At 40.2% G+C, this 21667-nt stretch overlaps 1 protein-coding gene across 1 annotated transcript; it reads right to left on the reverse strand.

Moving 5' to 3' along the window:
* Nucleotides 1-623: 623 nt before the first annotated feature.
* On the reverse strand, nt 624-1163 carry LOC114310614 (uncharacterized). Its single transcript, XM_028256657.2, has one exon. The coding sequence runs from the start codon at nt 1161-1163 to the stop codon at nt 624-626; it is 540 nt and encodes a 179-aa protein (XP_028112458.2).
* Between the last annotated feature and the right edge of the window lie 20504 nt (nt 1164-21667).

Below are 21667 nucleotides of genomic sequence, written 5' to 3' on the forward strand. Positions count from 1 at the left end.
CGGAGGCTTTACTTGGCCAATAGTGATATCCACGAAGAGTGCTCCGAATTCGGAGGCTTTATTAGCCCAACGGCGTCGTGCGCCAAGGGGGCTCTGAATCCGGAGGCTTTACTTGGCCAATCGTGATATCCACGAAGGGCGCTCTGAATCCGGAGGCTTTTATCGGCCCAATGGCAGCTTTTTGGTCGGAATGCCCCTTTTTAATTAGATTTTGTAGAGGATGGGATTATATCTACCCAAGAAGAATCCTTATATTTACAAAGGAGGAAGACGTACATGGAGAATCATTTCAAAACTGAGATCATTCCCCACAAGTCGAGTTCAATGACAATTCTTGAGTCCTAGGGCCGTAACGTGTTTTTGAGCCGATATGGAACCTTTCCAATGATGACCGTGTTAATCGAGGATGCTTTGATTCGGTAGTTCGGGAGGGGGACAGAATGCTGGTGCGGAGTGTCGGGAACCACAGATTTTGCTCAATACCATGTTGGGTAGGAAAGCGTAGCAGCTGATGGTAGGTGCTAGGCACGGCTTGGATAGCATGCAACCAAGTTCGCCCCATGATGATATTATACAGTGATGGGAGCTTGATGACCAAGCATTTTACATCCATCGTTCAGGAGCTAGCTCGAATGGGTAGTGTGATCTTCCCCAACGGACACTCTGGATTCGCGTTGAAGCCAAACAATGGATGGGGAGCCGGAGACAGGTCTGATAAAGGTTTCGTAATACATAACCTCCGAAGTGCTTCCTTGGTCTATGAAGACGCGTTCAACGACGAATTGATTTACGTGTAGCTCAATGACCAGTGGATCACTATGGGGGAGTGTTACGCCGATAAGATCGGAATCGTTAAAGATAATACTCGGAGCTTCGCGGGGCTGCTTTGATGGTGAGAGTTGCTTCAGGGGGGCTTGAATTGCGTGTTCGGCAAGTCGCGTTGGAAGGTCGTATATCATATGAATGATTCCGAGCGGAGGTGAATCCTGCCGAAGGGCAACAGTCTTGATTGCGTTCTTTCGTACATGTTGCGGAAGCCGACCATCTTGCACTAATTCCTCAAGGTGGTCTTTCTGAGCATAGCAGCAATCCATATCATGGCCGTGATCTTTGTGGTATTCATACCGTCTGTCCCGTCTTCTTGTGTCGGGAGGTCCCACCATTTTGGATGGCTATTTAAAGAACGAAAGATGTTAAATTTGGGACATAACTGAGCTGATTGAATCTGACAGCTCTGTATATTTCTTGTCGGCACGCTTTGTGCGCTTATTATTAACTTGCAGTTGCTCATTTGTTCGGTGTGGGCACTGATCGCTTGGTCGCCGAGAATCTCGTTTCTTATCTCATTTAGTTCGCTGGCGTGGTTCATGGCTTTGAGGAGGTACGGAACTTATCGGCTGGGCAATCTCAGGGGGGTCCGTTTTGGTGGTACTGTGTCCGGTTTTTACTCACAAAGCGTCATCTTCTACTTTGTAGTATTCTTCTACTTTCTTCATCAACCCCCAGACTGTTTTGGGGGGTCTTCTAGTTAAAGAACTATGGAGGGCACTATCTGGGTGAAGTCCCATTTTGAAGGCGGTGATGGCCATGGAGTCATTGCAAGCATCATCTACAAGATTAAAGCATTCCCAATATCGTGCCGAATATGCTCTTAATGTCTCTCCTGGCAGGATTTGCATTACCCCGAGAGAGTTGGCTTGTTTCGGCTGGACTTCATTTGTGATGAATCTGGCCCTGAAAGACTTCTGTAATTGGTGGAAGATTTTGATCGAAGCCGGCTCCAATTTGGAATACCACCTAACGGCCAGTGGTCCTAAACTGCTGGGGAATATTCGGCACATGAGGGCTTCGTCATCTGCATGTAATGTCATGGCTTGCTTATAGTGGCGGATGTGGTCAGTGGGGTCTGACTTGCCATCATAGAGAGTAAATGACGGAGGAGCTGGTGAGATCGCCCTTGCGATCCGTCGCACAAAAGGAGCATGCTGATCCTCGTCATCTAAGTCGTTTCTCCTGCGCTTATGCCTTACACGTGGGCTCTCTTCAGAGGAGCTGGAAGTTATAGGTCGTCCTTCTTTTTGTGCTCCGAAGATAGTGAGTCTGAGTCGCTATCAGTGTCTTGTTGCCGGGGTTGAGGCCGTCGACCACCTACTTTCAGAGGTCGCTCCGAGTCTTGGCGCACGGCTTGTTTGGACTTTGCCACCTCCAGTGGCAAATCCTGATGGAGATGCTCATTCTCAGCGATCATGTTCTCCAGTCGCTGCTCGTTTTGCTTTGCCTACTCCATGATCACCTGCGTTGCCTCGTGTTCTGGAGTCGAAGGTGAACCGAAGTTCAAAGCGCGTCTTACTGGGTTAGGCTCTGGTTCGTGCATGTTTGTTGGAGTGAAATCGTCTATCTGTGTGGTGTCATCAACGACTATTGGAGGGTCCTCCGTCACGTCCGCCATGGATATGCTTGAGTATTCCCACAGACGGTGCCAATTATGGGGAAATGGTTTTTGGAAATACTCCTCTGATCTTGGGGAACGCTCGTTCTCCACTGATAGCCACCTGAAATGAATTAAAAACTCCAGTCGGGGGTGCCAGAATTAGCACTCCGATGGACAAGTCAGTCTCTCGTTCCAAATTACTTGTATTGTAAGTTAAACTCTATCATTATCACATACCTTTCTCAGTCTGCTATTCCTTTATTTATATTCGTTCCCTGGGCCTCGGGGCCTGGTCCACTTTTTGCTCATTATGCCCATATTTACTTGGCTCCATAACTCGGTGCCTATTCGGCCCATCTACCCTTTATATTCGGCATCCTTAGGGTTTTGAATAGAGCCGGGCAATACCTATGTTAAAGTATGCCTCCTTTAAAATTCGGCTCCCACAACCCTCATTCTCTCTCAAAATCTCAGCTCAATTATGTTTTTGAGCTCAATAAGGCTCATGTAACACACACACACAAACACACCCACACACACATATAAGTGTAATTAGCTTAAGCTAATCAAGCTTGCTTAGAACTAATCAGTCTCACTTAATTCTAATTAATTCCAATCAATTATTCTAAATATTTTGATCCAAATCAAATTTCAATTAAAGTTGCTATAAAATTCTAAATATTCTAATTAGCTTATCGGGCTAGTCAATTTTATTTTTTGATGCCATCTAGGCTTTCAATTTCTGATTCTAAGTCCTTAAGTAGACAGATATTCCATGTATCAATAGATAATCACAAAATTAAACATATAATCACACAATTAAATACATAGCCATGCAATTAAGCTTATTAAAATAATGTAATATAATATTATGGAGGTCGGGGTCATCACAGCATCAGAGGGGTTTTTTGACACACACTCGTCGGTAAACTCATGTTTTTGTGATTTCAGGTCATACGACAACGTTTGAAGGAGTGCAAGCTTGATCAATAGGGTTATACAAGTGACGAATATTTTGTGCTGGTACAATTGGCACCGTTTATGGAAAGTTCACAAAATAAACCTTTTGATCTATTTTCCTTCAACAACTTTTATGGAAAACAACAAAGATCTACCACTCTTCTTCGTTGATGGCGAGACACTAGAGGCCAACAGGGGGCGCAAAGATTTTCCCTATGTCCCTCCCATAGTTGATCTTGACCCTCAAAGAAGAAATCTTCAGAGGGATCCACAAGAAAAGTGTGCTTTGAGCTTTTGCTATTCCCAAAGCCCCAATGGGCTAAGAAAAAGAACTATGGACACCCAGGGCTAGGAGAATAGAGTAAAGGAGCAAGACAAAATAATCAGGAAGATGTGGCAGATATGGAGATTCTAAAGCTCTAGGTGAGAGGAAAAGTATTCCTAGGGTGGAAACTCATATTGAGCGCACCTAATTTCGTTATTTTGGGGACTAGAATAGATGTGCTACAGCTGTACCTTTGGGTAGCAAAAGTTATAGAATGGGCGATTCTCAGTCAATATCTATATGAGATCTTGATCACATCATTTCAGGTTAGTGAGATCAAGGATGGAGGAGTCGTATTCTTAGGGGAGCAGCTATCGTCCTTCGCATACTTATTGGACCTCATCCATCTATTCGGAATTTCCCAATTTAGAGTACTTACAGACAGTCCTTGACGAGAGGGCTTGAAGCTGCCCAAGTAAACCATCCACACAGGATGCTAGCCTTCCAGGGGTTGACCCCAGGAAACATGGTAGTGTTGAGGTGAGAATGCCAGTACCATGCATTGTTTATGACCCAGCAGATAGGGTGCTGGTGAGACTGCAAAGTACATCGTTCTCACCGGAGATTGAGAATACGCCGTTCCCCATGGGTTTCAATCAACCAAAGTTTTCTATCTATGATGGAAAGTTAGATCCTTACATGCATCTTAGCTACTTTAGACAAGTCATGGCTATTCATAGAAGGAACGATGCCTTGATGTGCATCTTATCTCTGTGAAACCTAAGGAATTTAGGCTTGACCTAGTTCGAGAAGTTGCCTGAAGGCAACATTGTTTCTTGAATACAGCTTGCAAAGGCGTTTGTTACCAGGTTCCAAACAAATACCAAGACACCTGTGAAGGTTAATCACTTGCTAGCCATTAGCAAGGATGACTAGGAGTTGTTGAAGTCATATAACAACAAATATTGGGAGACATTCAATGAAATTGGTGAATGTCCTATCAACCTAGCAATCGCTTAATACAAGTGCAGTTTACCAATCGAGCATAAACTATGAGACTCGATGACCATGACGCTCCCTTGACCATGAAGGCTCTGATGGAAAGGATCCACCGGCATATAAGGATGGAAGAAGATGTTGCCCGCACAAAGGTGAAGCTTGGCACAACAGCAGTGCCAGACTAAAAAGCTCCAACCAAAGTTAACACGGTTGGCAAGAATGAGGCTACAGGAGCAATGATAACAACTAGGACGACCCACCCTTAAGTAGCGACGAGAACAAGGCAAGGAAATTAAAGGTTTGCACCACCATCCCTACGATGTTCAAGAAGCCTATCTACCGTATCCTTAGTGAAATCTGTGATGAGCCATTTGTCCAGTGGCCAGCTAAGTTAGGCGAAGCGCAAAAGAGCTATGATGAAAGGTACCACTGTACCTACCATGATAAGAAAGGGCACCGTACGGACATTTCTTACCACTCAAGCAGCACTTGGAGAAGTTAATTGCAGCAGGACATCTGGACCTGTACATTGAGAGTAGAGCTAGGCTAGCACCTCAAGATAAGGATATGCCAAATGGAGCGCTACTTGATGCCCCACCACAAGAAGTCATCAATGTGATTTCTAGGATCATTGAGCCTGAGCGAGTTTATGAGCTTATGGGAATGATAAAGAAGGCCAAGCACATGAAGGAGGTACTCCATATTCAACCAACTTTCAAGAAGGGGAAGACAGAGGCTAGGAATGTGATTTCCTTCTCTGACAGACATTTGGCAAGACCACAGAATCCCCATAATGATGTGCTAGTGGTTACTTTGCACGTCAAGAATTTTGACATTAAAAGGATCTTGATTGACCAGGGCAGCTCGGTCGAGATCATGTACTATGATGCCTTCAAGTAGCTCAAGCTAGATGAAAGAGACTTGGCACCTGCAATGTCTCCTTTGGTAGGCTTTAATTCAATACCTGAATGGCCAATTGGTAAAATCATACTACTTGTCAAGGTGGGCTCGATGGTCAAATAGGTGGAGTTTTGGGTGTTGAAAGTCCCATTCAGTTACAACATCATCTTGGGGAGAGCATGATTGCATGCCATGTGAGCCATAACATCGACATACCACCAGGTAATACGGTTCCCAAATAAAGCCGGGATAATTGAGGAGGTCTTGGGAGATCAGATCATGTTGAAGCAGTGCTTTATTATAGTGAATGGCAACCGCGCTACCAAGGGATTTGTTCAGATAATAGAAAAACCAGAGGACTGTAACTGGTTTTTTGCGCTTCTTGGAGGGGTTTAGTATCTTTAGATACAATTCCTTATAGTTCGGACTCCCGTGGTTTTGAATCTGGTTTCACAAGTGCAACGTGAAACAAAAAAAAAAAAAAAAATGAGAGTCCAAAGCTAGCAAACCCAAAAAAATTCACCAATCACAAGAGATGCCAAAAATGGACTGTATTGCCAAATTTCAAAGTCACCACCTAATATTTTCGGAAGAATTAGGAAACCCGTGACTCATGTCAAAGGCCACTTGTCCGCCATAACCAAAGTTGTCTTGGTTTGGGAACTTAGGTATGAGAGGGGAATGTCATGAATTGAGCACCCCACTCACCCGATCAAAATTGACCTCTACTAAATCATGATGTGAATTTTATAGATACTATATGCTCATATTCTGATTTATTAATATCCTAACATTACTATGTGAGGCAAACAAATATAGGCTACGTCACTTACTTTGAAATGCTTTGATCATATGCAATTTTGAATGAGTTTTGAATTTGTACATCTCAAAGAAAAAATGAGCTCATGTATACAACAATCCAAGTCATTTCAACTTAAGCAAAACAGCCTCCATCCACAGGCATTCATAGAGTTATTTCGAGTAAGCAAATAGCCTCATGGTAATATGCTTGACATAGTAATACAAACACACACATATGATATGCTAAAGCAAAAAATGCTCACCTATCATTCATTCGCGGCAAGCCAAAGAAAAGAAGATGATTAGAAAAATGCATGATCCTAAAAATGTCCATGATTAATGCAACACATACAAAAAGCAACTATTAGATTCGGCTATTAACATGGCATGTGAATCAACTTAAAGCATGAGGTAGCGTACATAATCAAGTGGGAAACGATAACAACATCAAGTATGATGAGCTGAACTTTAATGCGTGCAAAGATGAATACGAGGCATGGGAATGATATGAAATGAAACCATGATGCTATAAACAGCGATGATAAGCATGTAAATAGAAGGGAGAAAGAAATGGGGGTTGGAGACATACATCAAGTGTTAACAAATTTGCCCTCTTACAAGAGGATCCGAATGGCCTAATCAACTAATTATTACATCACCGAATGAATAATTACTTAATTATTACATTTGAAAATATTATAGCAATAATAATAAAAAAAAGAACAAAAGGGACAAGGACCACACGCGCGCGAATGAGAACATCCTCCAGAAACTACTCTGTCTGCCTCTGGGAGAACTGCTCTGTTTTACCCTCAGCCACTGCTTTGTTTTGCCAACCAACAACATACTATTTGTTCACTTTGAGGCTCGGCCGTTCCATAATGAGGCCCGACTGAGTCCAATAAAAGATGGTCGTGCTTCAATATCAACCAAAAAACTCGTTTTGTGCATTGAGGTAATAACAGTGCAAACAGAGTATTTCCAAAAGATGTTTGTCCTTTCTACCCCTTCCTATCATGAAGATACTCAAGGGAGAGGTAGACTTGCTTCATGGACCATCAAACTTCAAAAGACAACATGCGATGATCACAGAGGCGACAAAATGAACAAACTAACAAATAATGAGAATTAAAGCTAGAAACTTCAAATGAAGAATGGTTCAAACCTACTACATCTCATAGTAAATAAGAGTAAATGAGTACTCAAATTAGAGGGAATAGGTTAATGAGAACCATTTTAGGTAAAAGCCTTGGAAACAAGAGGTTGCATCATTGAAGAAAGAAATTACAGAATCCTCTCCCTAGTAATGGAACATGGATTAATATCCATTTCCAAGCTTCAAAATGGAACTAGAAGAGAGTCTCTAATACTTTCGATAAAAGAGCTCTTGTTTTGCTTTGAAGAGAACAAAATCAAAACTAAAAGAAACAAATAGAACAAATCAAAAACAAGCTAACTATCAAAACTTAAACGCACAACTTGTTAAAGTTGTTGACAATTCCTCTTTTATTCATGGAATAAAGATGAGTCATCCATTTCCATGTTTCAAAAATGATCGAGAAGAGAGTTTTTCAACACTTTTAACACGGAAGCTATCATCTAGCTTCAAGGTAAACAACAATATCATGAAAGCGAAAGATTTACAAACTTGTGGTAGGTTGGCTAAGCTCTAAACCTCCCATGACCATAAGGTTCCAATATACATAGAGAAAGCTATAAGAACAAAAGTAAAGTGATCAACTCAAATGGATTGGCAGCTATATCCTAAACACATCAAATTTGTGAGGATTTTTCCGCTATTACAACAGTGCAAATACAATATTCAAAGTGTAGAAGATAAGGGAACATCATGTAATGGGGAGGACTAGAACCCTTGTAGTCCATATTCAAGTTAATTAGCACACTAAACAGCCCACAAAAAAAAAAAAAAAAAAAAGTGCTGAAATTAAGAGAAAGCAACAAAGAAACAAAAAAAAAAAGAAAAGAAAAAAAAGAAAAAGAAGCTAGTATTAACAACTAGTAATCAAGCTTAAGGAAGGGTGGCCAACCCCTTTACTTTTTGTAACCTTAATCACATATTTCAACCCTAAAACCACTCAAAAATAGTATACAAAACAAGAAAAAGAGAGGGAATGAGTAATAGAGAAATAGATAAAAAGGATGCAAAGTTCTACCTCTTGAAGGGAGGAGTAACTTCTTAGTTATCAAACTTCAATCCCTACACCCTCAAGTATCTGAAATATTCTTTGAAACTTTAACACAAAGCTTCAAGAACAAGCTCTAATGGTGTATGTATTGTGTATGTATAGCTAAAAGTGATATGGAGGTCAAGAAAAGCTTTGCAAGGAAGGGGTATGCTATAAGCTCTTAACAACCTCAAAAGCCTTTTGAAAATTTTTCTAACCCTAAATTCTGAAGGGAGAGTGTCTATTTATAGAATTTGAGGTGTTTTGGTTGAAAATTTCTTCGAAAAAGGACAGCTGGCAAAAACCCGCCAAATACACTATTTATCACCAATGAAACCCAATCGGGTCCCAAAACCCACGGCCAGGCAAAATAACCCATGGTTGGCTCTAAAAGTTGCTTATTGGGCTACTGTTGCATGGCTAGTGCTGGTTGGAAGGAGGGACAAGGTTGTAAAATATTTTTGTCAAAATGGGGTGTAAGGTTGGGACTAGAGCTTAAATCTGAATTCCTTTGCTGAAGATTCAAAAGATCGCACAGTGTAACTTTTGTCATCAGGTGTTCGGAATGAAGCGTCCAAGTTTTAAGGGCGGTCAAAATAGGGTGTCTACAAGGACACAGAGATGTTTGAGGATGTTGACAAGGTGGCTGAGCAAAAGGCAATGGAAGGGCTTGTGGAAGTAAGGGTTGATGAGAATGATTCAGAAAAATTCTTTTGGTCGGTTCATCATTGTCAAGCTACAAAAAGAATGAGATCATGGAGTTTCTGATCTCCAACATTGAAGTGTTTTCTTGCATGCCATATGACATGCCTGGCATTAATTCGAGGTTTATCTGCCATCAGCTCAACATCAACCCACATGCCAGATCGGTCATACAGAGAACTCGCATGTCTTTTTTGCACCATGCGAAAGTTGTGCTAGATGAAGTGGGGAACTTGTTGGAAGCAGGGGTAATAAGAGAAGTTCATTACCCAAAGTGGATTTCAAATACTATTGTTGTGTCAAAGAAAAAGGGTAAGTGGCCCATTTGCGTCGATTATAAGACGGTTAACAAAGTGTGTCCAAATTATAGTTTTCCTTTACTAAGGATTGATCAGTTGGTGGAACGGCAGGGCACAATCGGCTTAGCTTTCTAGATGTATATCGTGGATATCATCAAATATCTATGTATAAGCCTGATGTGGGTATCGTGCCTTTTTCGAGTCTAAGGTATTTGTGAGACCATGAAATATCCTCTCACATGGATTGTAGAGAACCAACGAAGAGATGAACTTGGTCCTGGTAGACCTGCAAAGATGAGCATGATCGGCGCCACCCAACCGGGGTTGCCAGCCGGAGGCACTCCGATAGTGAAGTTAGTCACCTAATAAGCAGAATGAAAGTCTAGAAAGTGTAGAGTGCTTGGTGTGTAGTGTAGGGAAAGAGAACATACCTCCTCTTTTGGGATGCCCCCCCTTTATATAGATGGAGGGTGTGGTATTAGTTTGGGCTGGACCCATTGTAGGCCTTGTTTGTGTTAACCTCAATAAGCTGATATATTTTTTTTTTTCTAGCTCCCACAATTGCCCCAAAACTTTCATTGTTTGCGGTAGAAGGAATGAGAATTTTTTTCTTGCCAAGTTACGCTGTTCAAATAGCTGTTAGGTTTTTTGATAAAGAACACTGTGGATAAATGAATAAAATGTATGAATGAATGATTGCATGTATGCTTGAATGTATGTATAAATGTATGTATGTCTTGAATGTATGTATAAATGTATATAAGTCGATCATAGGATGAGGGGGAGTGAGCTAAAACCCAGGAAGGAATACAAACAAATCATAACGATAGGCCGTGATATTCTAACCCCCGGGCATGGGTGTAGGCCGCAATATTCTAACCCCCGGGTATGGGTGTAGGCCTTTGTTAACGGCGCTTTGTGCCGAGTGCAAAGATTGCGCTGTACTCGGAGACTTTTGCTGATTTTAAGTGGCAACCAAGTGCAAATATGGCAAGGACTTTGAATAATGCATCCTGTACTGAATAAGGTGGGCATGTTAATCGCCAATAATATTGCTTCGCTTATATGGAATTGCCAAGTAGATATTGGGCCAACTATTTAATTGCCTAGTTGCTTGGTTTGCATTTAGTCCAAGGTAGACTTGCCCTATTGCTTTTGAATGACAGGTGTTAGTTGGAAAGAATGCAGATTCCCATTGCCCTATGTTGCAGGGAAGATTCGGCTTTGGTAAAATGATGGCGCATAACAATGTGCAAACTACTGGCTGCCAAATGCGAATTGCCGACTGCCAAGTGCTAATGGCCGACTGCCAAGTGTGTAATGTATTGCCCCAAAACTAGCGCTTGCTTCGAGTAGTGTGAAAAGGAGTGGGAGTATGTAACTCAAGTAAATATCATTGTAATGTTTGTACCAAGTTAGCCGAGTATGCATGCATATCAAAGGTGCTGAGATGATGATCGGCTGATGTGCCCCAATTGGAAAGCAAAAAATTGACTAAGATGTCCCAGTGGGCAATTGTTTTGTCAAATAATGTTGTTAGGCAAATATAGTTACCGAATACTGTGGCCAATGTTGCTGCATGAAGTTTAACAATGCATAAAGCTGACAAATAATGTTGTTTAGCTGAATAAAGTTGATGCATGGCCGAATAATGATCATAATGTTGAATTAATAATGGTGCCGAATAATCTTGCCTAGTAAATTTGATGCACTGCCGAGTAACTAGTGTCAAAACATTGGTGTCCGTTTCGTATATAATGTGATTTTGCCGAAAAGTTGGTCAGCTACACTTGGGTTGGTGATTGTGCTGATCTTTTGGTTGGCGATTTTTCTTAGCTTCGCGGTGTGTCGGCATCCCTTCGGAGTTAGATTTGCTAAGAACTTGGTTGGCAATGGTTGCCAATTTATTGAAGTTGAGATTCTTGTCCAATGTATATTTTCCCTATTGCTTTTGAATAAGATTAGTTATTCGGAAGGAATAAAACTGACTTGGGCCGAAATTGCTGAGTAAGCCGATAACAATTTGAAACGGATTCTATGCCCCTGTCCGGTGCCGTGGCGAAATCGGAATGAAGCCGAGACAAAGTAAGGTGCTTGGTGATATGCGAAGTGAGCCATTGCACTCAATTTTTGAATAAAATCCGTAATAATAATAATAATAATTTTTTTTGAGCTAAATTTGCAAATTCTAACCATACGAATGGACCCGGAATACGTCAAATAGCTAGAAAGGACTATTGGATCGTTGTGATCAGATTCCTGATAGCATAATTATAGCCAAAATGGATCTAACGACTCAGATCAACAGGGTGTAATGCAATTGCGAAGCACAGGATTATTTCTGCATATCTTGCTGGGTTTTTTTCTCCAGCAAAGGAATTCATGTTCTGGCAAACTTTGATCGGCCCGTATGGTTTCGTTTTAGCTCCGATTTTGATGCGGTTTGTTGCGTTGGATTCTTCTCGATGAGTACTTCACATCGGGATGATCAAAACTTGATTTCGACAACTTTGAAAATTTTAATGTTCGGAAAATGTGGTCCATTTCGCAGTTTCCAGCGAACTTTGGTTAGTTATTAACTGCTCGGGTTGGTGGGTTTGGACTCCTTGATTTGACACGAATCCTCTCGTATATTCAGATATTGATTTCGGCAAGCTGAGATGCTAGTTCTACGCCGAGATAATAAGCATGAGATATTTGCCGAAGAGGTAGGCAAGTTAATAATTGTAGTGCTGTGCTGAGGATGTCCAACGCTATGGAGTATGTTATGAGCATGTAGTGTTGTGCCGAGCATGTAGTTTTGTGTCGAATAATGTTAGCCGAATTGCCGAGGGCCAAATAAGTTGTGAATTTGCAGTTGTTGATATACCGAATAAATAAGCCGAATAAATGACATGCAAAGTAGCTTTGGAGCTTTGCCGAGCAATTCAAGTTAATAATTGTGGTTTTGTGCCGAGGATGTCCAACGCTATGGAGCATGTTACGAGCATATAGTTTTGTGCCGAATTGTCGAGGGCCGAATAAGTTCTGAATCTGTAGCTACTGATATGCCGAATAAATAAGCCGAATAAATGACATGCAAAGTAGCTTTGGAGCTTTGCCGAGCAATTCAAGTTAATAATTATAGTTTTGTGCTGAGGATGTCCAACGCTATGGAGCATGTTACGAGCATATAGTTTTGTGCCGAATTGTTGAGCGCCGAATAAGTTGTGAATTTGCAACTGTTGATATGCTGAATAAATAAGCGGAATAAATGACATGCAAAGTAGCTTGGGAGCTTTGCCGAGCAATTGGCTATGAGTTCTCAGTATTTCCGAAATGCACATGTATGGGCTCAAACGCCGAATATAAATGGAAAGTCTTGCTAGATTATCTAGCAGCTCTGTCCGTTTGGCCGAATATTATGGAATTGAGTGTTCCAGTCGTTGGCAAAACTGTTGGCTGGGCAGCATCATGTCCACTGAAAGTCAACGCACTTGTAGCAAGCCAGTGGTCGGCCTTCGCTTTGGGTTTGACTGGCCGAGAACAAATGTGCAGCAATTCCCTTCTTGGCTTGCCGAATACGTGGTCGGCATGTTAGCAACGTGGTCTTGCCGAAATACTTCGACAACTCTTTGGCCAAGAATACTTGATCATCTCCGTTTGGCTTTGTTTTGGCTGAACAATGACGGTGACCCAATCCAACTCAAACTATGCAAAAACTTTAGTAAAGATCATAGTTTTATATAAACAATAAATTGGTGAAATTATACCTAGAGAGATAGAGTTAGAAGTTTAAGGAAAGGAAAAATGATGAGCCTTTATGGTAATTGAAGTGGTCTTAACGTTGTCAAATTTTCTTGCCGAGGAGACTTTTAGAGATGGTGAAGATGGTATAATTGCAATACGTGATTTTTGAACCCATCAGGTGATTAATAAAGTTCTGTATGCATGCAAGTGTATATATATATATATATATATTTTACCTGCAAACGCGGAATTGAAAACATATGAAGCCGAGAGATAAATAAATAAACAATGACCAGGGGTGAATTTGGATATCTTTAGTTTTGTCAAGATTTTGGTCGGCGTCATCATGAGCCATTCAGGACAATTGAAGTTGCCTCCAAATCAGACTATTTGAATTTACATGCAGATATGTATATATACATACATATAGCCTGCCGGCTACCACAATTAATTAAATAATAATAATAAATTTTTTTTTTCATAACTCATGGTCCATCCTATGGCAATGTTTCTTGCTGGGAATAATTCTAGAGAGCGAAAACTTAAAGACCCAGCCATGGATTCCATAAAAATTGTTAGTATAGATATATGTATATCTCAAGAATTAATTATAAAATAAACTCCTATGAGACAAAAACTAAATAAACAATCCTGGGAGTGGGTTTGGCCGAAAACCCTTTTAATAATGCCGAAAAGAAGCTCCCACAAACATAATCTAAAACCCATTTTTAGAGAGAGAAAGTGAAGATGCAAAAGTAAATCCATGAGCACTTGTTTTATTATAACACTTTTCATCAAGATTTACCATGAAAAAAGAAAAGAGTTTCTATGGAGTTTGTCAGTACACACAGATATATGTATACAATTCAAGAATCGATTTTACAATAATTTTATAATAAATTTCGTCAGAGAGAAAATTCAAGGCTTAGTTGTGGCTCGTGATAACCATCAAAGTGTTGTTGATGTTGAATGTTTACTTACAGTAACATGTTTGCTATGTTCTTCGTTGATCTCGTTCAGTCGTTTTCCACAGACGACACCAATTGTGAGACCATGAAATATCCTCTCACATGGATTGTAGAGAACTAACAAAGAGATGAACTTGGTCCTGGCAGACCTGTAAAGATGAGCATGATTGGCGCCACCCAACCGGGGTTGCTAACTGGAGGCACTCCGATGGTGAAGTCAGTCACTTGATAAACAGAATGAAAGTCTAGAAAGTGTAGAGTGCTTGGTGTGTAGTGTAGGGAAAGAGAACATATCTCCTCTTCTGGGATCCCCCCCTTTAAATAGATGGAGGGTGTGATGTTAGTTTGGGCTAGACCCATTGTAGGCCTTGTTTGGGTTAACCTCAATAAGCTGATATATATTTTTTTCTGGCTCCCACAGTATTGCTTCCCACACCAACTTGCTTCATTGACATAGAGTCACCACTTAATTTTTAAAGGGGAATTAAGAAACCTTTAACAATGAAAACTAGGTTAAGGCCTAGTCCATCATAACCAAGACCATTTTGAGTTCGGGAGCTTAGGTACAAAAGCGGAACACCATTTGCATAGAAGTATCTCCTTTTGCCCAATCCGATTATTGGCCTCTACTCACTCACTCTCTCTCTCTCTCTCTCTCTCTCTCTCTATTTTTTGTTTTTGTTTTTGTTTTTTATTTTTATTTTTTAGTGGTTAATTGTTCACATAATTCATTTTAGCCCTAAAACCCTTACTAGCACTAAAACTATGTGACTTAATAAAAATGAATATCGTTTATTTTCGATTAAGAGAGCCATATTTTCTTAAAAAAGAATGATTTTTCAATGAAAATTGGATTTTATCAATCCATGGCCATAAACTCAACCTAAAATAAATAATATTTATCAAAAGCATCCAAAACATATAATTTTGCATATAAAAAACACTTAACTTGGATTATTAAAAAAAAGGACAATGCAAACACAAACACAAACTATAGAGGAATGGAGAACATACCTTGTCGCCTACTTTCAGCATCTTTCATGCAAAACACAAAATAAATATGATCTAAATATGCAACTAATCATACAAAACATGGACCTAGGCCTGATTTAAGACTAGTAATGATGTTTATGCACAAAAAACAAATAATAAACAAAGAAAAGAGAAGCAATGATACAAACTATCTACATGATGATTCAAACCAAGCCTAACACATGGATTCTACATGATTAAATGAACCTAGACATGTTATTCTAATAAAAATAAACAAAACATGGTGAAAAAGACAAAAAAAAAAAAAAAAGAAGGCTAAATATGTAGCTACATGGCATATGAGTGCACTAGAACCCTAAACATGGTTTTTTTTTTTTATTATTATTGAAAACATAAATAAAAGAGGCACTAAAATAATAAAAGACGAGAGGATTGCCTACTGTTTTGAAGCAAGCTCAAGGAAAGGCAAGAAAACCTTATTTTCTTGCTTGGAAACCTCCCTCAAGCTTGGGTTCCAATTAGAGTTCATGCTCTTTAAGCCTTAAGATGTTTTTAGAAGTTTAGAGTTGCCTTAGGGTGTGTTATTTTCAGAGCTAAGGTAGAGGGAGAGGGGAGGTGTGGTGTTTTGATCTCAAAAGCTTGGAAAAGGCTCCAAGTTCTTAACCCCTCCAAAGAGAGGTGTGGTGTTTTGATCTCAAAAGCTTGAGTCGATCCTTACTCATTTTCTTTCTACTTTTTCATATCTACTCTCTCTCAAACCCTATTTTCTGAAAGCCCTAGCCCATAAACCCTAGATTTCTCAAATTTCAACTCTAGATTCCCTCAAAATCTTCCAAGGAAAGTTGAAAGGAAGCTTAGATAAACTTTTCTACCGATTATTTTGTAAGATTATCAAAGTTCCAAGTGTGATTCTCAAGCCAATTTTCCTATTTCGAGGTAGGGGTGCTTTTAACTCAATATATCTTCAATTTGAATGACTTATGTGGTAATTTCATAGTTATTCATGTAGTATATATATACTTATATGTATGTATGTATATGGATTGTGTTGTTAATAAGTGATTTGGAAAGATGTGGATAGTACTTTGTGATTATGGTTGAAACTATGTTTAATATGGTTGATTATGGTCGTTGATGGTGTGAATTAACCCCAGATTTTTGTAAGAGAGACAACCCCAAAATTTTCCATAAACCCTAGTTTTGAGATTTGTTCAATAAAGAGGGGTTTTGCTCAATTGGTTTAAAAAACATGAAATTAAATGTATTTACTTGATTTTATGGTGGAAATGTAGGAATTTAAACTTTTTCTATATGCATCTTGAGTTAATGAGGATTATGAATGAGATGTTCTTTTATGTTGATGTGAGAAGTATGGAATTTCAATGGTTTGAAATCATCTTAGGGAAAATTAGAGCTTTACAAATTCTTGCATCACATGCATTTTAAATATCTCTTAATATTATGATAACGATGATTGTTGAAAAACAGATGGGGGTAAATAGTCTATGTGTCTAGGTAGTGAGTTGGGTTGGGTTTGAATTATGTAATGTATTTGGTACCCGTGCAGGGAGTCAAGGTGCCCAATTGCCCTGTCTGTGCATATCGTCGAATGAATGTGAGAAAATATTTTTTGGGTGTCCACAAGCCCGCCATTTCTGGAGCCGACAAATGTGGAAAAACATGGTTTTGGGTGTCCATGGCCCCGCCGTTTCTGAAGTCAACAAATGCAGAAGGGAAAAATGTTTTTTTGGGTGCCTGTCGCGCTGCCGTTTTTGGAGCCAGCAAATGTGAGACTATTTTAAGTATATAAAAATCTATATTTATGTATGTTTTCAAATTTTGGACAAGTTGAACAAATTTCATGCATTGCATGTGTTCATCCATACACATTGACATTTATACACACCTCATATCTATAATTTCCATGATGCATTGGATGATCATATGTCTTTCAATTGGTTATATAACCTGTTAAATTCATCACCTACTGAGCTTATGCTCACCTCGAAGCTAACAATTTCAAGAAATGAAGATGACGTGCCCACTAAATGATGACATTCATAAGACAGGACTCTATTGGAGCTTGATGACATATCTATTGAAGTTTTGTTGGGTTTGGCTATGATGATTGTAATTAATGGTTGATTTTGCATGTTAATGTTGTAAAGGCATATTTTGGAGGGAAGTCCTTTTGGACATTATTTTTTTTGCATTTGTTTCTTGTCTATTGAACTGTTTTGCTTGTTGAGGATGTAATGAAACTATATTGTAACCTATGGGAAATAGTTCAATGGAAAAGAATGTTATGATCTTGTTACTATGTTTGTTCTTTTTTTTATGCGTTGTGTGGTGGAAATGCTTGGGAAAATAGGATCTAGAATGGTTCTTTCCGGGGCGTTACAAATTGGTATAAGAGCTAATAGGGTTTAAATACCCGAAGCTTGTGGGGAAGCGACCTTGCCGCCTAGGGCTATCAAGTTAGGAGGGGATGTTAGATGTTCTTGTATGTCTTATTTGTTTGTGTGATTATGTGGGTATGGAGCTAAGCTCTTAGGATAAGACTTGTGTCTATTATAATCATCGAAATCCTTTTAGAAAGGCACCTGATCAATGCTTTTTCCATTAGGAAGTCCTTGAGTGTTAAGGAACTAGTCAGTATCTTAAGAGAGTAACTCGTTTGTGTTTTGTGTTTATGTGGTTAGGTGGATTGCTGTTTATGGTAGAGGTGCATGTGTAGGTGTATGCCTAATTCATGTCTGATATATAAGCTAGAGTGTGATGTATAGGTTTTAAGTTAATCTATTCTTTTCATACTTCCAGATATAGGATGTCGGGACAAGGAAGAGGAGGTTGAGGTAGGCCCCGGGGAGGTCACCGGGTTATACTGGCACAACAAGATCTTCTTCCTTAAGAAGAAGGGGTAGTGCAAAATGACGCTGCCATTTCATCAGCCCAAGATGCAATGGGGGCATTAGCCTGGGAGATGGCAGGGGGCTCTTTGTGAGTCCATGGAAATACTCCGACCTGAGCAAGGGGCAAGGACAATAGAGGGGTAAACCCGAGTCTCCATCTTCAAGAAGGAATTTTTTCGCTCTAATCCTACAGAGTTTAGTGGTTGGCCTGACCCAATGAAGTCAGACGAATGGTTGGAGCAGATAATCAAGTCATTTGAGATTCTAAACATCCATGACGGAGAACTTCCAGTGGCATTGACGGCTTATCAATTAAAGGGAGAGGTTAGTCAGTGGTGGAAATCTGCAAAACATAGAGTGGAGCATACCTAGGAGGCGTTCACCCATGACTTCCAGGACAAGTTTTTGCCTCCCACAACAAGGGAAAGGTTGAGGAAGCAATTCGAAGACTTGAGACAAATAGATACACCAGTGGTGGAATTTGAGGCCACATTTACTAGTCTAGCCTGTTTTGTGCCCGGGCTTGTAGCAACCAAGAAACGACATTGTGTCTCAAATTTGAGAAGAGATTGAGGCAAATTCTGGTGAAAGTGATGTGTAATATGTATCGGGAGTATGATAGATTGGTGGAGGCTACAACTCATGACAAGATTATGCTAAAGTCCAAAGAAGTGAGGCAGAAGCACAAGAGGTCGAGTCACACTGAATCTAGGGGTGATACAAGGTCTTCTAAGAGATCTAGGTGTTCATTTTCTTCATCTTCCCAGTCCACACCCTAACAAGCCAAATCATCGGGGCCCGTTTCGATGAGAAGCTCGAGAAATGCGGTTCCCTATCGTGTTACCTGTTTCAGATGTGGCCAGGAAGGTCACAAGGCATTAGACTGCAAACAAAATCCCAGTCATCAACAACCAACTTGTCCTCAAAGTCAAGCCCAAGGGAAGGGCCAATTGCCATTGCGGGCAACCAGGTCATATGAAAAGATCTTGTCCATAACTGGTTGGAGTGGGGAGTACTTTGGGGTCCCAAAATTCTGGGGGGCATCAGTCAGGCCAAGATTAGAGGCAGCGTTATTAACCTATTCAATCCAGGCAAACAACAGGGGTAGTGCAAGGGGCCACTTTAGCACAGTTAACGCAATCAGCCAATACTTCGAGAGGTGATCGGGGTGATCAAAGACCCTAAAGATGAGTGTATGCCGTTGCTACTTCTGAATAGTCATCCAGGCCGTCAGTGATGAGAGGTTCTTATCTTGTCTATAACAGTTGGGCTTACGTATTGATACATACTACAGCATTGCACTCATTCATAGCATCTGCATTTGCATCCACGTTGGGCCTAGAGATAGAACGATTAGAGTCTCCATTTATGGTTGAATCACCACTTGGCGGTTGAGTTATTTTGGATCGGGGGTGTCGTGGGTGTATAATCGAGGTAGCTGAACGTCAACTCCCTTTTAATCTTGTGTTGTTAGAAATGTCAGGCTTTGATGTCATTCTTGGTATGGATTGGTTGTCCTCTTATCATGCTATTATAGATTGCTACCGTGGAAGGGTTATGGTGTGTACCGCAGGAGGGGACTATTTTTATTTTCTGCGAGATAGAACTAATGGAGGGTTATTACCATTGTATGACCCACGAACTTAGGGTAAGCTTAGTTTTTTTCTTGCAACCATCGTGGGAGATGATAATAATGTGATTCGAGGAATGTTTCCAAAGGTAGTTTGCGAGTATCCGGATGTTTTTCTTGAGGACCCCACTGAGTTACCACCTCATCGTGAGGTAGAATTTTCTTTAGTGCCGAGAACAACACCTATCTCAATGCCGCCATATAGATTTGCCCTAGCGGAGCTGCTTGTCTTAAAGGAGCAGCTACAAGAATTGTTTGACAAGAGCTTTATACGTCCTAGCACCTCGCCATGGGGAGCACCTGCCTTCTTTGCCAAGAAGAAAGATGGTTCGTTACGGTTATGCATTGATTATCGTAAGCTCCATAGGGTTATAATCAAGAACAAATACCCTTTACCCTCGATAGATGATCTTTTCGAGCAACTTAAGGGTTCTCGGTGTTTCTCAAAGATAGATTTAGAATTGGGTTACCATCAATTGTGGGTAAAAGAGGAGGACATTCCTAAGATGGCCTTCCGTACCCGATATGGCCACTATGAATTTCTTGTATTGCCGTTTGGCTTGACCAATGCTCATGGTTCCTTCATGGACTCAATGAATTGAGTCTTCTGAGATTATTTTGATAAGTTTGTGGTAGTTTTTGTAGATGACGTTCTTATTTATTCGCCTTCTGAAGAGGAGCACAAGAAGCACCTTCTGTACCCGATACGGCCACTATGAATTTCCTGTAATGCCGTTTGGCTTGACTAATGCTCTTGGTTCCTTCGTGGACTTAATGAATCAAGTCTTCCGAGATTATCTTGATAAGTTCATGGTAGTTTTTGTAGATGACATTCTTATTTATTTTTCTTCTGAAGAGGAGCACGAGAAACACCTTCACATTGTTTTACAACTCCTTAGAGAACATCGGTTGTATGCCGAATATAAGAAATGCCAGTTTTGGCTCTCGAAAATGAAGTTTTTGGGTCATGTGGTTTCAAATGAGGGAGTTACAATCGATTCTTCTAAAATTGAAGCAATGCAAAGGTGGGAATGACCTAGAAATGTTTTTGAGATTCGAAGCTTCTTGGGTCTTGTCTGATATTATTGGTGTTTTGTAAAGGATTTTTCCATTCTAGCAGCGCCTTTGAGCAAATTAACCAGAAAATGGGTGAAGTTTGTTTGGAATGATGCATGTGAGAAATCCTTTCCAGAGTTAAAAGCTAGATTAACTATGGCATCTATCTTGATTATCCTAGAAAAAGGAAAAGGTTATACCGATTATTGTGATGCTTTTAGAGAGGGGTTGGGATGTGTTTTGATGCAAAAGGGCAAGGCTATAACTTACAGTTCTCATCAACTGAAAAGTCATGAAAGAAATTACCCCACTCACGATCTTGAGTTTAGCAACAGTAATTTTTTCTTTGAAGCTCTAGAGACATTACCTTATGGAGAGAAATTTGACGTATTTTCTGATCATAAGAGCCTTAAGTGTTTATTTTTTAAAAAAGATTTAAACTTGCGTTAGAGGAGGTGGATGGAGTATATGGAGTTCTAAGATTTTGAATTGCACTACCACCCAGGAAAGGCAAACGTAGTTGCTGATGCCTTGAGCAGAAAGTCTTTGAGTGCGGTTGCTAACCTTGCTATGAGGGAGTGGAAAATGTTAGGTGACCTAAACGAGTTTGATGTACGACTTGGCGAACCACCTAGTCAAGCTACCTTGTTTTCAATTTTAGCCCAGCTAACACTAATTACCCGAGTCTTAGAAGCATAACAAAATGACCTAGAAGTGGAGGCTATTAGAGAGAAATCTTACAAGGACAGGAGGAAAAGGGGTTATGGGTGCATTTTGATTCAAGTACTCGATATGTAGATCGTCTCTTTGTTCCACAATCTTGTAGAGATGATGTA

Source organism: Camellia sinensis, chromosome 2 (assembly GCF_055761805.1).
Source record: "Camellia sinensis isolate YWXY chromosome 2, ASM5576180v1, whole genome shotgun sequence".
Classification (NCBI taxonomy): Eukaryota; Viridiplantae; Streptophyta; class Magnoliopsida; order Ericales; family Theaceae; genus Camellia; species Camellia sinensis.